The sequence below is a fragment of the Panulirus ornatus genome, chromosome 2, assembly GCF_036320965.1.
Source record: "Panulirus ornatus isolate Po-2019 chromosome 2, ASM3632096v1, whole genome shotgun sequence".
NCBI classification, from domain to species: Eukaryota; Metazoa; Arthropoda; class Malacostraca; order Decapoda; family Palinuridae; genus Panulirus; species Panulirus ornatus.
Window position 1 is genome coordinate 96,854,223 of NC_092225.1, and position 15,830 is coordinate 96,870,052.

Here is a 15,830-nt window from a genome sequence, read left to right on the forward strand (position 1 = left end):
TTTCCTCTCTCAATCCTCAAACTTGCTTTTTGAGTTTGCCGAATTTTTTCCCATGATTTTAAAAGCACATTGCTGTACACTCTGGTTGATTAAAAGTATTCGATGCAACTAGACGGTTAATTATGTTACTGGAGGGTAAAATGTTTTATTTTTTATTTGTAAATATTGCCTTTAGAGATGATTTTAGCCCGATATTTTCTTTTAAGTAGACAAAAATGTTTTCCACTACGAAAATGGTTTAGGTCAGCATGCAATTGGCTTATGAGTCCAGGTCGCTTACAATAATGGGTTCCTCCAGGTTATGACCCAGCTCATGACCTACTTCAAAGCAATGGAGGAAATTCGTATGAACCTTGTGTGTGTTTATGGAAGGCGGGTAGACCGCACGGGAGGTGCTTTGCACGGCTGCGTTTTGTTGTGTGAGGAAGATTAGCTGTTGTTGTTCCTGCCTCATCGGGAGGGGTACTGAGAACTGGTATGGGGAAGTCTTTCTTTACGCCTTACTGAAGGTGGTCTTTAGTCCTTGTCTGGGATGGCCTTTGTTTACAAAGACGGGGGAGGAAGAGGGGGGGTCTTCCTACTTAGAAGTCATGGGGATAATGGATTGTGTGTGAGAGGCGTCGTAGTACTTGCTTAAAGAGGGTCTCTTGTCTCGCTGAAGGAGTTACATTGGTTGTGAGAGGGCCTCTGTGCCTGCCTGAACGGGTCTGTGCTTGTCTTTGAGAGGGAATTGATAACCGAAAGACTCGGTGGTACTTGTTTAAGCAAATCCGACTTAGTGAAGGATGCGAACGCTTATTTCGTTTGGTTCTTGTTTTCCCCAAGGCATGTTTGTTAAAAGATACTGGAGTCATTTCATCTATATTTGTGCTTCTCGGATACAGTCATTGGAGCTTGTCCGATGCTCTCAACGGTGTTTCAGTCAGAATTACTGATGGTTTAGAGTGTCAAGTCAGAACCCCATCGGGAGGGTTTTTACAGCCTGATGGATAAAGGTGGAAGTTTAGATAATTACCTGGAGCCAATGTATTTACAATAGAACCATTATGGCTCGTAACACCACCATCACAACGCTAGCCCAGTCCAACCCCAACACATCAAATAAGCGTTGAGACATATTTCCTCAATTCATCCTGAGCAGTAAGTACATTTGTAATTCCACAGTTATCCTCTGTGATGTAAAGACGGTGTTGGAGATGAAAGGAATTTGAAATGAACGGGTTAAAAAAAAAAGAAGCCAAAGCCTTCAGTGTTGAGAAGAAAACGTGTCATTATTATCCAAAGAAATCGTTTCTCATTATTGTGTTGGACGGGAATGCCGGTCTGGGTAGCCGTGAGTCCAGCCAGCACCGGCACTCGCCTGTCGGTACGATAATTACCCGTTGGTCGGGTGACGCGCACCGCTCCTCTGCCGCCCCCAGTAAGACGCGTTCATACCCCGATGCTTCTTGGAGATGGTCGGGAGGCGGCAGCTGGTGTTCCTCTCTTACAGCTGGATGGACTGGGGCTGTGTCCTACCCCTCCCCCCTCTAGACAGCTGGAAGGACAGACGGCAGCTGGTGTGTGATGGTGCCTGGCAAGGGCCCTGGCCCACCAGCCTTGCACATACACCTTCCCAGACAACACGTACTTCCTCACGCGAAGTGCCCCTTCCACGATCGCGTCTTCCCGCGCTCATCTTGTCTCTCTCCCCCCCCGGTCACATTGCTCCTCCTCTGCTACCCAAGGCTCCCTTACGTATCTCATTTTCACCCTCTGTTTCCGTTCTTCTGTGTCACCTACACTTCTTTTTTCTTACGTATCTCAGTTTCATCCTCTGTTTCCGTTCTTCTGTCAACTACACTTCTTTTTTAGTCTTTTTCTGTGTCTGGTGTTCTGCCTGTGTCTTTGTTGACATCTGTCGTTTACCTTCTCTCGTGGCATTTCCTATTTTGTATCCTACGTCCAGTCTCTTATCCCCCCCCCCTCCGCCCCCAACTTCTCTACGTTTGGTAGGGGGTCGAAGTGGTGGTGGTGGAGGGGGGGTACTAACTGTGGTGGAGGTCGTGGTGGAGTGGGGGGGGGGGTCGCTGTGGTGGTCGTGGTGGAGTGGGGGAGGTACTATCTGTGGTGGGGGTCGGGGTAGTCGTTGTGGTGGTTGTGGAGTGGGGGGGTACTATCTGTGGTGGGGGTCGGGGTAGTCGTTGTGGTGGTGGTGGTGGAGTGGGGGGTACTATCTGTGGTGGGGGTCGGGGTAGTCGTTGTGGTGGTGGAGTGGGGGAGGTACTATCTGTGGTGGGGGTCGGGGTAGTCGTTGTGGTGGTGGAGTGGGGGAGGTACTATCTGTGGTGAGGGTCGGGGTGGTCGTTGTGGTGGTGGTGGAGTGGGGGGGGTACTATCTGTGGTGGGGGTCCGGATAGTCGTTGTGGTGGTGGTGGTGGAGGGGTTTACTGTCTGTGGTGGGGGTCGCTGTGGTGGTGTTGGCGGATGAGTGAGGAGACACATGGGACCATCATCCCTGTCAGGTGCCTGCCCAGGGCTTCGCCTCGCGTTGATGTAATGCCTCGCCAAGGGCGGCCCTTGAGCACGACGGTACGACCTTGAGCACGACGGTACGGCCCTTGAGCACGACGGTACGACCTTGAGCACGACGGTACGGCCCTTGAGCACGACGGTACGGCCCTTGAGCACGACGGTACGGCCCTTGAGCACGACGGTACAACCCTTGAGCACGACGGTACGACCCTTGAGCACGACGGTACGACCCTTGAACACGACGGTATGACCCTTGAGCTCGACGGTACAACCCTTGAGCACGACGGTACAACCCTTGAGCACGACGGTACAACCCTTGAGCGAGACGGTTCGGCCCTTGAGCACGACGGTACAACCCTTGAGCACGACGGTACGACCCTTGAGCATGACGGTACGACCCTTGAGCAAGTCGGTACAACCCTTGAGCACGACGGTACAACCCTTGAGCACGACGGTACGACCCTTGAGCACGACGGTGCGACCCTTGAGCACGACGGTACGACCATTACGTATGACACTGCCTGGACCCTGTGGCCTGATCCCTTCTTGAGTGAGTGTTGAAGGCCGGCCACATCATATGAACCCAAGAACTTTGTGCTGGTATACATAGAGGGGAGAAAGAATACTTCCCACGTATTCCCTGCGTGTCGTAGAAGGCGACTAAAAGGGGAGGGAGCGCGGGGGCTGGAAATCCTCCCCTCTCGTTTTTAATTTTCCAAAAGAAGGAACAGAGAAGGGGGCTTAGTGAGGATATTCCCTCTAAGGCTCAGTCCTCCGTTCTTAAAGCTACCTCGCTAACGCGTGAAATGGCGAATAGTATGGGGGATATATATATATATATATATATATATATATATATATATATATATATATATATATAATTCATTTATATCATACTTTCTCGCTGTCTCCCGCGTTAACGAGGACGCTCAAGAAAACACGAAAGAATGGCCCAGCCCAACCCACATACACATGTTTATACATAAACGCCCACACACGCACATATATATATATATACCTATACATTTCAACGTATACATACACAGACATATGCATACATACACATGTACATATTCAGACATGCTACCTTCATCCATTCTCGCCGCCACCCCCGCCGCACATGAAATGGCACCCCCGCATGCGTGCAAGGTAGCGCTAGGAAAAGACAACAAAGGCCACATTCGTTCTCACTCAGTCTCTATCTGTCATGTGTAATGCACCGAAACCATAATTAGATGTTTCATGTTCGTATAAATATCGTATTTGCTGTTGTGTGTGTGCGTGTGTGTGTGTGTGTGTGTGTGTGTGTGTGTGTGTAGCGTTTGACTGATGTATATGCCTCCGGGTGTGTTCCTGTGGATTGATCTCGTGTGGCAAGCAGCAGCAGCACCAGAAAGAAGGCAGCTAAGCCTTCCACGGTGGGGGATAAACTGGTGAAAAACTGAGCCGGAAAACAGAAGAATATAAGCAACTTGATCACCTCTCCCACTGACGCAGCCTACTGCAATGTGAGGTGGGGGGGGATCCGGGGGCCTTGCATCGCCAAAAAAAAAAACCCCTTTCCCCCAGCGGGTTCATCTCCTGGGCGCAGGATATCCAGTGGTTCTCCTGGGTCAGAAGAGTCTCCCCCCCCTTCATAAATAACACCCCCCTTGATGTGTTGCACTCGGTTCTCGAGGAACCCATGGAACGTTCGTTCTCTCATGGCTGGACGGTTTCCAGCATCTACCAAAAAATAAAAAATAAAAAACACGTCTATTAAAGACTGTGCAAGGTGGTAAGTGGGGGTTTACACCCCTTCCCCCCTGTGTATGAAGACACGGAGGCATGAAAGCAGCGGTGGAGAAGGAAGGGGGTTAGGGAACGGGAGAGAACCGTTCGTATGTGATGGGGGGGAAATGGGACGAGGAAGAAGTGGCCCTCCTCCTCCTCCAGTTCTGGTGGATGGGGCGAGTGTGGCGAGAGGAGATGAATATGGACGTGACGCGAGGTTGACAGTACCGGTGGTGGCTGGCCAAGCTTGCCACCCAATGGGGCACACACACACACACACACACGCTGCCAGTCAGTATTCAGTATGTGTTTACATCGAAAAATTACTGTATTATAGATGTCATGAGTTAGGATGCATACCCGGATTTGTGGCAGTTAAAGTTGAAAATAAGTTGCATGACGCAAACAAATAGATCGTCTTCTATAATATGTTTAGCCCTCATATTTTTTAGAAAAAAAAATGCACTGTTTAGCAGTAACCAACGCTTAGAGATGGGTTAGCCAAGCTCCACCATAAACCAGTTATTACTCATGTTGTGAACGCGACCCAACAATCGCTTTTTATACACCAATTTATATACAGCTTCGACATGAGTCTTGTTATTATCTCCCTGCAACTGTGATTCCCATCCAATACAGTACACAGGATATGATGGCTGGATCAAAACTTTTCTTTTTGACATTCGATGGTACATTATTATTATTATTACCATACGATGCCAGATTTCAAAATGTGGCACATTTTGATCTAGACACGGACCATGATAGATAGCAAGTGGATGTTGAGTCATCTGTGGTGGATGAGCTTCCTAATCATATACCCTGATCGCATGGTTCCACTATCCGACCGTCCGCATGCATTGCTTTCTTCTCATCCTCACTAATATGAACGAGAAAAAAAAATCTTGTATATAAAGACTGTAATAGATGAAGGCAAGCAAGTATGAATATGTATATGTCTGTGTATGTATATGTATGTTTACGTTATGTGTATGTATATATGTGCGTGTATGAGCGTTTATATATATATATATATATATATATATATATATATATATATATATATATATATATATATATATATATATATTCCTATGAGTCCACGGGGCACATGTGTGTGTGTGTGTGTGTGTGTGGATGGGCCATTCTTCGGCTGTTTCTTGGCGCTACCTCGCTGACGCAGGAAACAGCGATCAGGTATAATTATGATAATAATAAACTTTCATACTTTACCTCTTTCCCGAATGAAACTTGTTTTCTACATTATTAAAGAAAGAAAAGCATGATTTGCCATATAAATATCACTGAAAATAGTTTTTGTTAAGTTAAATCCTCATGGCCAAGGTAGATGACGCCATTGACCAGTATCTCCTCAGACCAAAGATGCATCCAGCCGACTTGTCAGCCTACCCACGGCGGGCCCGGTTCTTTGTAGCCACCATGGGCTGAGCTGTGCCATGATGCCCCGCCCACTGGCCTGACTGGGTCAGGCTCTCCCTCCACCTCTCCTCCACCACATGCCAGCCATCCACCGAGCACACCGTCCGCTACCAAATGTGGATGATATTCACATGGCTCAATGCCTTCATCATGTTTTCTCACATCACAAGCTGCTGCGGTAGAAAGTATTTATTTATGGCGTAAATTTGTACCACATATTATTTGAAACTTGAGTGAGCCCCTTTCATTAAGTCACTTCCTCATAACAAACCGTTGATTTTTATTTTTTTCTTGGTCATTCTTCCTATTCTCCACCTTGACTGCATCCCTATCCTCATTTTCTCATTACATCTCATCATGAATCCTGTACTTGATGCCTTTCCTTTACACAAACTGATTTTCTCTCCATTCTCTTTAACAGTCCTTTCTCCTCCTCCATCTGTTATGTCACTTGAATATCCATTTGGAATTCCAAGAAGTGTATTGCCTCATTTTTTCTTTCTGCATATCTTTAGTCTTCCACTAAAACCATGTGCACTTCTCTTACATTTATACTTCGTTTTCAGTATATATATATATATATATATATATATATATATATATATATATATATATATATATATATATTATTTTGCTTTGTCGCTGTCTCCCGCGTTAGCGAGGTAGCGCAAGGAAGCAGACGAAAGAATGGCCCAACCCACCCACATACATATGTATATACATACACGTCCACACACGCAAATATACATAACTATACATCACAATGTATACATATATATACCCACACAGACATATACATATATACACACGTACATAATTCATACTGTCTGCCTTTATTTTTTCCCATCGCCACCTCGCCACACATGGAATAACAACCCCCTCCCCCCTCATGTGTGCGAGGTAGCGTTAGGAAAAGACAACGAAGACCACATTCATTCACACTCAGCCTCTAGCTATCATGTAATAATGCACCGAAACCAGAGCTCCCTTTCCACATCCAGGCCCCACAGAACTTTCCATGGTTTACCCCAGACGCTTCACATGCCCTGGTTCAATCCATTGACAGCATGTCGACCCTGGTATACCACATCGTTCCAATTCGCTCTATTCCTTGCATGCCTTTCACCCTCCTGCGTGTTCAGGCCCCAATCACAAAATCTTTTTCACTTCATCTTTCCACCTCCAATTTGGTCTCCCACTTCTCCTCTTTCCCTCCACCTCTGACACATATATCCTCTTGGTCAATCTTTCCTCACTCATTCTCTCCATGTGACCAAACCATTTCAAAACACCCTCTTCTGCTCTCTCAACCACACTCTTTTTATTTCCACACATCTCTCTTACCCTTACATTACTTACTCGATCAAACCACCTCACACCACATACTGTCCTCAAACATCTCATTTCCAGCACATCCACCCTCCTGCGCATAACTCCATCCATAGCCCACGCCTCGCAACCATACAACATTGTTGGAACCATTATTCCTTCAAACATACCCATTTTTGCTTTCCGAGATAGTGTTCTCGACTTCCAAACATTCTTCAAGGCTTCCAGAATTTTCGCCCCCTCCCCCACCCTATGATTCACTTCCGCTTCCATGGTTCCATTCTTCTGCTTCCACTTTTAGAATATATATATATATATATATATATATATATATATATATATATATATATATATATATATATATATATATATATACTGAAAATGTATATACATATGATAGAGTTGATAGAGATGCTCTGTGTAAGGTAGTAAGAATATATGGTGTGGGAGGCAAGTTGTTAGAAGCAGTGAAAAGTTTTTATCGAGGATGTAAGGCATGTGTACGTGTAGGAAGAGAGGAAAGTGATTGGTTCTCAGTGAATGTAGGTTCGCGGCAGGGGTGTGTGATGTCTCCATGGTTGTTTAATTTGTTTATGGATGGGGTTGTTAGGGAGGTGAATGCAAGAGTTTTGGAAAGAGGGGCAAGTATGCAGTCTGTTGTGGATGAGAGAGCTTGGGAAGTGAGTCAGTTGTTGTTCGCTGTTGATAAGCGCTGGTAGCTGATTCATGTGAGAAACTGCAGAAGCTGGTGACTGAGTTTGGTAAAGTTTGTGAAAGAAGAAAGTTGAGAGTAAATGTGAATAAGAGCAAGGTTATTAGGTACAGTAGGGTTGAGGGTCAAGTCAATTGGGAGGTAAGTCTGAATGGAGAAAAACTGGAGGAAGTAAAATGTTTTAGATATCTGGGAGTGGATCTGGCAGCGGATGGAACCATGGAAGCGGAAGTGAATCATAGGGTGGGGGAGGGGGCAAAAATTCTGGAAGCCTTGAAGAATGTTTGGAAGTCGAGAACACTATCTCGGAAAGCAAAAATGGGTATGTTTGAAGGAATAATGGTTCCAACAATGTTGTATGGTTGCAAGGCGTGGGCTATGGATGGAGTTACGCGCAGGAGGGTGGATGTGCTGGAAATGAGATGTTTGAGGACAGTATGTGGTGTGAGGTGGTTTGATCGAGTAAGTAATGTAAGGGTAAGAGAGATGTGTGGAAATAAAACGAGTGTGGTTGAGAGAGCAGAAGAGGGTGTTTTGAAATGGTTTGGTCACATGGAGAGAATGAGTGAGGAAAGATTGACCAAGAGGATATATGTGTCAGAGGTGGAGGGAAAGAGGAGAAGTGGGAGACCAAATTGGAGGTGGAAAGATGAAGTGAAAAAGATTTTGAGTGATTGGGGCCTGAACATGCAGGAGGGTGAAAGGCATGCAAGGAATAGAGCGAATTGGAACGATGTGGTATACCAGGGTCGACGTGCTGTCAATGGATTGAACCAGGGCATGTGAAGCGTCTGGGGTAAACCATGGAAAGTTCTGTGGGGCCTGGATGTGGAAAGGGAGCTGTGGTTTCTTTGCATTATTACATGACAGCTAGAGACTGAGTGTGAACGAATGGGGCCTTTGTTGTCCTTTCCTAGCACTACCTCGCACACATGAGGGGAGAGGGGGTTGTTATTCCATGTGTGGCGAGGTGGCGATGGGAATAAATAAAGGCAGACAGTATGAATTATGTACATGTGTATATATGTATATGTCTGTGTGTGTATATTTGTGTACATTGAGATGTATAGGTATGTATATTTGGGTATGTGGACGTGTATGTATATGATGTGTATGTGGGTGGGTTGGGCCATTCTTTCGTCTGTTTCCTTGCGCTACCTCGCTAACGCGGGAGACAGCAACAAAGCAAAATAAGTAAATAAATATATATATGAGAAAGTGTAAGTGTAGATGATATATATGAAATATAGATATTACATATGGAAGTATAGGAATTACATATGAAGAAAGTGCTTATGAAAGTGTAGGAAATGCATATGTAAAATGAGTACATGAGATCTCTGTTCCAAATTATGCATTTTCTAAAGGTTGCTTTTTCCATTATATTGTTTCTTTTATGGTCCATACTGTCCTTTGTTCTTCATATCACAAACTTTTTTGTTGAATTCTGTCATGGTTTTTCTCTTTCTTACTCTCCTGTATTATTAACCCTTTTGTTCACATTGTTTCCCAAATAAGCACTTATTCTACCATATTATAATTTTGATGGTAATCCTTTAGATATTTCTGTTCTATATCAAAACTACCTCTTATATTTAATGTTAAGACTTACCTCTTATATGTATTCGTATCTGTGATAAAAAAAAATGCTTCCACATCAAGTACTTGAAATACGTTGTTAAATGTTCCTTTGAATATGTAACATTAGTCTCATTTCGTCCCCTTTTGTGTCAAATAAGTTCTTGTCTTATAGGTTTTCCAAAATGTTTCTTACTCATTTCCATTAAGCGTTTTTCACCTATCAAAATCCTTAATGCCAAACCCCAGATATTTTCATTTTTGTAATCTCTTTTCCCAGTAAGCTTGTGTCCCCACTAATGTGATGTATTGCTAGCTGTAAAAACATTCCTCACAATGTTTTACCAAACATTGGTCATATCATAAAACATAGAATTTCCATAAAGTCAATTTACAATTAGGTTAAGTCAGAACTTTTGTGATTTCTTCCTAAGAAATGTTTATCTGAAGTGCCATTTCTGACTGGCTTTCTCATGAGAAACAAATGATATATTCCAGAGTCAAGTGATTGGTATATTTTGTCTGGAAAGATGTAAAGAACAGTAATGTTAACAATCAATTACCATGATCCTAATTATTGGTAACAAGGTTTTGTATGTTGCATTGTCTATAAACCTCTGTAAAATTGCATAGGATTCAAATATATCCTTCAACATTGCTGAGATCTGGCAGAAGATTGTCTTCTTTAACCTTCTGGAAGACAGGATCTCTTGTCAGTACCCTGAAGGAATCCCAGGAATGCAGGCTGGGTCTCTCCTCACACCAGAGTAGGATGAGAAAAAGCATCCTTATAACTCGACCACAGCTTTGTTGGACATATGTCTTTTCATAATGACACTCGGATTTGTCTGAGGAGCCATCCTGTTTATATGACATGTATGAGTTTAAATGTAGCAGCATTCCCATTTATTATATGCATCTGAATAGGTATGATAAAAATTTATATGAGCAGTAGAGTTAGGTAACTTTCATAGGATCATTGGAATTGATGTATGAGCAAGGGATGATGTGAGAAAGATATAAGAAGGAATCAGTGTAATGTTATGTAGATGAAAGTCTGGCATGATATGGTCATGTGGAATGAAATGTTCGTCAGTTGATAGGTTACTCAAGAAGATAATAACGCAGTACATTAGAAGGTATTAGAAGATGTAGACCATGGAAGTGATGGATAGATGTAGAGGGGAATTATTAGTGCTGTGGATATTTGGTATGAACTTAAAGGAACGATAGGGGTCGGTTGCAGTGGAAGAGTTTTGTGCATAACTAATGAAAGAGTTATTTATATCACTTAATAAATTGACTTAGTGTAAAGTGATAAAAGTAAGAAGCACTTGCATAAATGTTGGCACTTACATAAGTGTTGAAGTGCATGCTTCACTTTAACTTCACACTAAGTGTGGGTTGAGGATTTGTATTAGTAATCCAAGAGGCTATATGTCCCCATTCAACTCCATGGAACTGGGTAAGGAGTTAAGAATGATAGGCAGACAGAGTATATTTATGACTAATTGAAAGAAAGTCATTACATAAACCTGATAGCTATGCTGGTGTATATATATATATATATTTTTTTTTTTTTTTTTTTTTTTTTTTTTTTGCTGTCTCCCGTGTTTGCGAGGTAGCGCAAGGAAACAGACGAAAGAAATGGCCCAACCCACCCCCATACACATGTATATACATACGTCAACACACGCAAATATACATACCTACACAGCTTTCCAGGGTTTACCCCAGACGCATCACATGCCATGATTCAATCCACTGACAGCACGTCAACCCCGGTATACCACATCGATCCAATTCACTCTATTCCTTGCCCTCCTTTCACTCTCCTGCATGTTCAGGCCACGATCATACAAAATCTTTTTCACTCCATCTTTCCACCTCCAATTTGGTCTCCCACTTCTCCTCGTTCCCTCCACCTCCGACACATATATCCTCTTGGTCAATCTTTCCTCACTCATTCTCTCCATGTGCCCAAACCATTTCAAAACACCCTCTTCTGCTCTCTCAACCACGCTCTTTTTATTTCCACACATCTCTCTTACCCTTACGTTACTTACTCGATCCAACCACCTCACACCACACATTGTCCTCAAACATCTCATTTCCAGCACATCCATCCTCCTGCGCACAACTCTATCCATAGCCCACGCCTCGCAACCATACAACATTGTTGGAACCATTATTCCTTCAAACATACCCATTTTTGCTTTCCGAGATAATGTTCTCGACTTCCACACATTCTTCAAGGCTCCCAGGATTTTCGCCCCCTCCCCCACCCTATGATCCACTTCCGCTTCCATGGTTCCATCCGCTGCCAGATCCACTCCCAGATATCTAAAACACTTTACTTCCTCCAGTTTTGCTCCATTCAAACTTACCTCCCAATTGACTTGACCCTCAACCCTACTGTACCTAATTACCTTGCTCTTATTCACATTTACTCTTAACTTTCTTCTTTCACACACTTTACCAAACTCAGTCACCAGCTTCTGCAGTTTCTCACATGAATCAGCCACCAGCGCTGTATCATCAGCGAACAACAACTGACTCACTTCCCAAGCTCTCTCATCCCCAACAGACTTCATACTTGCCCCTCTTTCCAAAACTCTTGCATTTACCTCCCTAACAACCCCATCCATAAACAAATTAAACAACCATGGAGACATCACACACCCCTGCCGCAAACCTACATTCACTGAGAACCAATCACTTTCCTCTCTTCCTACACGTACACATGCCTTACATCCTCGATAAAAACTTTTCACTGCTTCTAACAACTTGCCTCCCACACCATATATTCTTAATACCTTCCACAGAGCATCTCTATCAACTCTATCATATGCCTTCTCCAGATCCATAAATGCTACATACAAATCCATTTGCTTTTCTAAGTATTTCTCACATACATTCTTCAAAGCAAACACCTGATCCACACATCCTCTACCACTTCTGAAACCACACTGCTCTTCCCCAATCTGATGCTCTGTACATGCCTTCACCCTCTCAATCAATACCCTCCCATATAATTTACCAGGAATACTCAACAAACTTATACCTCTGTAATTTGAGCACTCACTCTTATCCCCTCTGCCTTTGTACAATAGAACTATGCACGCATTCTGCCAATCCTCAGGCACCTCACCATGAGTCATACATACATTAAATCACCTTACCAACCAGTCAGTAATACAGTCACCCCCTTTTTTAATAAATTCCACTGCAATATCATCCGAACGTGCTGCCTTGACGGCTTTCATCTTCCGCAAAGCTTTTACTACCTCTTCTCTGTTTACCAAATCATTTTCCCCTAACCCTCTCACTTTGCACACCACCTCGACCAAAACACCCTGTATCTGCCACTCTATCATCAAACACATTCAACAAACCTTCAAAATACTCACTCCATCTCCTTCTCACATCACCACTACTTGTTATCACCTCCCCATTTGCGCCCTTCACTGAAGTTCCCATTTGCTCCCTTGTCTTACACACTTTATTTACCTCCTTCCAGAACATCTTTTTATTCTCCCTAAAATTTAATGATACTCTCTCACTGCAACTCTCATTTGCCCTCTTTTTCACCTCTTGCACCTTTCTCTTGACCTCCTGTCTCTTTCTTTTATACATCTCCCACTCAATTGCATTTTTTCCCTGCAAAAATCGTCCAAATGCCTCTCTCTTCTCTTTCACTAATAATCTTACTTCTTCATCCCACCACTCACTACCCTTTCTAATCAACCCACCTCCCATTCTTCTCATGCCACAAGCATCTTTTGCGCAATCCATCACTGATTCCCTAAATACATCCCATTCCTCCCCCACTCCGCTTACTTCCATTGTTCTCACCTTTTTCCATTCTGTACTCAGTCTCTCCTGGTACTTCCTCACACAAGTCTCCTTCCCAAGCTCACTTACTCTCACCACCCTCTTCACCCCAACATTCACTCTTCTTTTCTGAAAACCCATACAAATCTTCACCTTAGCCTCCACAAGATAATGAATATTTTTTTTTTTTTTTTTTTTTTATACTTTGTCGCTGTCTCCCGCGTTTGCGAGGTAGCGCAAGGAAACAGACGAAAGAAATGGCCCAACCCCCCCCATACACATGTACATACACACGTCCACACATGCAAATATACATACCTACACAGCTTTCCTTGGTTTACCCCGGACGCTTCACATGCCTTGATTCAATCCACTGACAGCACGTCAACCCCTGTATACCACATCGCTCCAATTCACTCTATTCCTTGCCCTCCTTTCACCCTCCTGCATGTTCAGGCCCCGATCACACAAAATCCTTTTCACTCCATCTTTCCACCTCCAATTTGGTCTCCCTCTTCTCCTCGTTCCCTCCACCTCCGACACATATATCCTCTTGGTCAATCTTTCCTCACTCATTCTCTCCATGTGCCCAAACCATTTCAAAACACCCTCTTCTGCTCTCTCAACCACGCTCTTTTTATTTCCACACATCTCTCTTACCCTTACGTTACTTACTCGATCAAACCACCTCACACCACACATTGTCCTCAAACATCTCATTTCCAGCACATCCATCCTCCTGCGCACAACTCTATCCATAGCCCACGCCTCGCAACCATACAACATTGTTGGAACTACTATTCCTTCAAACATACCCATTTTTGCTTTCCGGGATAATGTTCTCGACTTCCACACATTTTTCAAGGCTCCCAAAATTTTCGCCCCCTCCCCCACCCTATGATCCACTTCCGCTTCCATGGTTCCATCCGCTGACAGATCCACTCCCAGATATCTAAAACACTTCACTTCCTCCAGTTTTTCTCCATTCAAACTCACCTCCCAATTGACTTGACCCTCAACCCTACTGTACCTAATAACCTTGCTCTTATTCACATTTACTCTTAACTTTCTTCTTCCACACACTTTACCAAACTCCGTCACCAGCTTCTGCAGTTTCTCACATGAATCCGCCACCAGCGCTGTATCATCAGCGAACAACAACTGACTCACTTCCCAAGCTCTCTCATCCCCAACAGACTTCATACTTGCCCCTCTTTCCAAGACTCTTGCATTTACCTCCCTAACAACCCCATCCATAAACAAATTAAACAACCATGGAGACATCACACACCCCTGCCGCAAACCTACATTCACTGAGAACCAATCACTTTCCTCTCTTCCTTCACGTACACATGCCTTACATCCTCGATAAAAACTTTTCACTGCTTCTAACAACTTGCCTCCCACACCATATATTCTTAATACCTTCCACAGAGCATCTCTATCAACTCTATCATATGCCTTCTCCAGATCCATAAATGCTACATACAAATCCATTTGCTTTTCTAAGTATTTCTCACATACATTCTTCAAAGCAAACACCTGATCCACACATCCTCTACCACTTCTGAAACCACACTGCTCTTCCCCAATCTGATGCTCTGTACATGCCTTCACCCTCTCAATCAATACCCTCCCATATAATTTACCAGGAATACTCAACAAACTTATACCTCTGTAATTTGAGCACTCACTCTTATCCCCTCTGCCTTTGTACAATAGAACTATGCACGCATTCCGCCAATCCTCAGGCACCTCACCATGAGTCATACATACATTAAATCACCTTACCAACCAGTCAGTAATACAGTCACCCCCTTTTTTAATAAATTCCACTGCAATATCATCCGAACGTGCTGCCTTGACGGCTTTCATCTTCCGCAAAGCTTTTACTACCTCTTCTCTGTTTACCAAATCATTTTCCCCTAACCCTCTCACTTTGCACACCACCTCGACCAAAACACCCTGTATCTGCCACTCTATCATCAAACACATTCAACAAACCTTCAAAATACTCACTCCATCTCCTTCTCACATCACCACTACTTGTTATCACCTCCCCATTTGCGCCCTTCACTGAAGTTCCCATTTGCTCCCTTGTCTTACACACTTTATTTACCTCCTTCCAGAACATCTTTTTATTCTCCCTAAAATTTAATGATACTCTCTCACTGCAACTCTCATTTGCCCTCTTTTTCACCTCTTGCACCTTTCTCTTGACCTCCTGTCTCTTTCTTTTATACATCTCCCACTCAATTGCATTTTTTCCCTGCAAAAATCGTCCAAATGCCTCTCTCTTCTCTTTCACTAATAATCTTACTTCTTCATCCCACCACTCACTACCCTTTCTAATCAACCCACCTCCCATTCTTCTCATGCCACAAGCATCTTTTGCGCAATCCATCACTGATTCCCTAAATACATCCCATTCCTCCCCCACTCCGCTTACTTCCATTGTTCTCACCTTTTTCCATTCTGTACTCAGTCTCTCCTGGTACTTCCTCACACAAGTCTCCTTCCCAAGCTCACTTACTCTCACCACCCTCTTCACCCCAACATTCACTCTTCTTTTCTGAAAACCCATACAAATCTTCACCTTAGCCTCCACAAGATAATGAATATTTTTTTTTTTTTTTTTTTTTTATACTTT

General features: G+C 43.6%; 1 protein-coding gene across 1 annotated transcript in view; it reads left to right on the plus strand.

The window, feature by feature from the left end:
- The window catches only part of LOC139753101 (uncharacterized), a 35,784-nt gene extending 29,450 nt beyond the window's left edge, over positions 1-6,334 (plus strand). The window contains exon 5 of the mRNA XM_071669192.1: positions 5,664-6,334. Coding sequence (XP_071525293.1) covers positions 5,664-5,736 — 73 coding nt within the window. The 3' untranslated portion in view covers positions 5,737-6,334. The remainder of the gene's footprint in view (positions 1-5,663) is intronic.
- Positions 6,335-15,830: the final 9,496 nt, after the last annotated feature.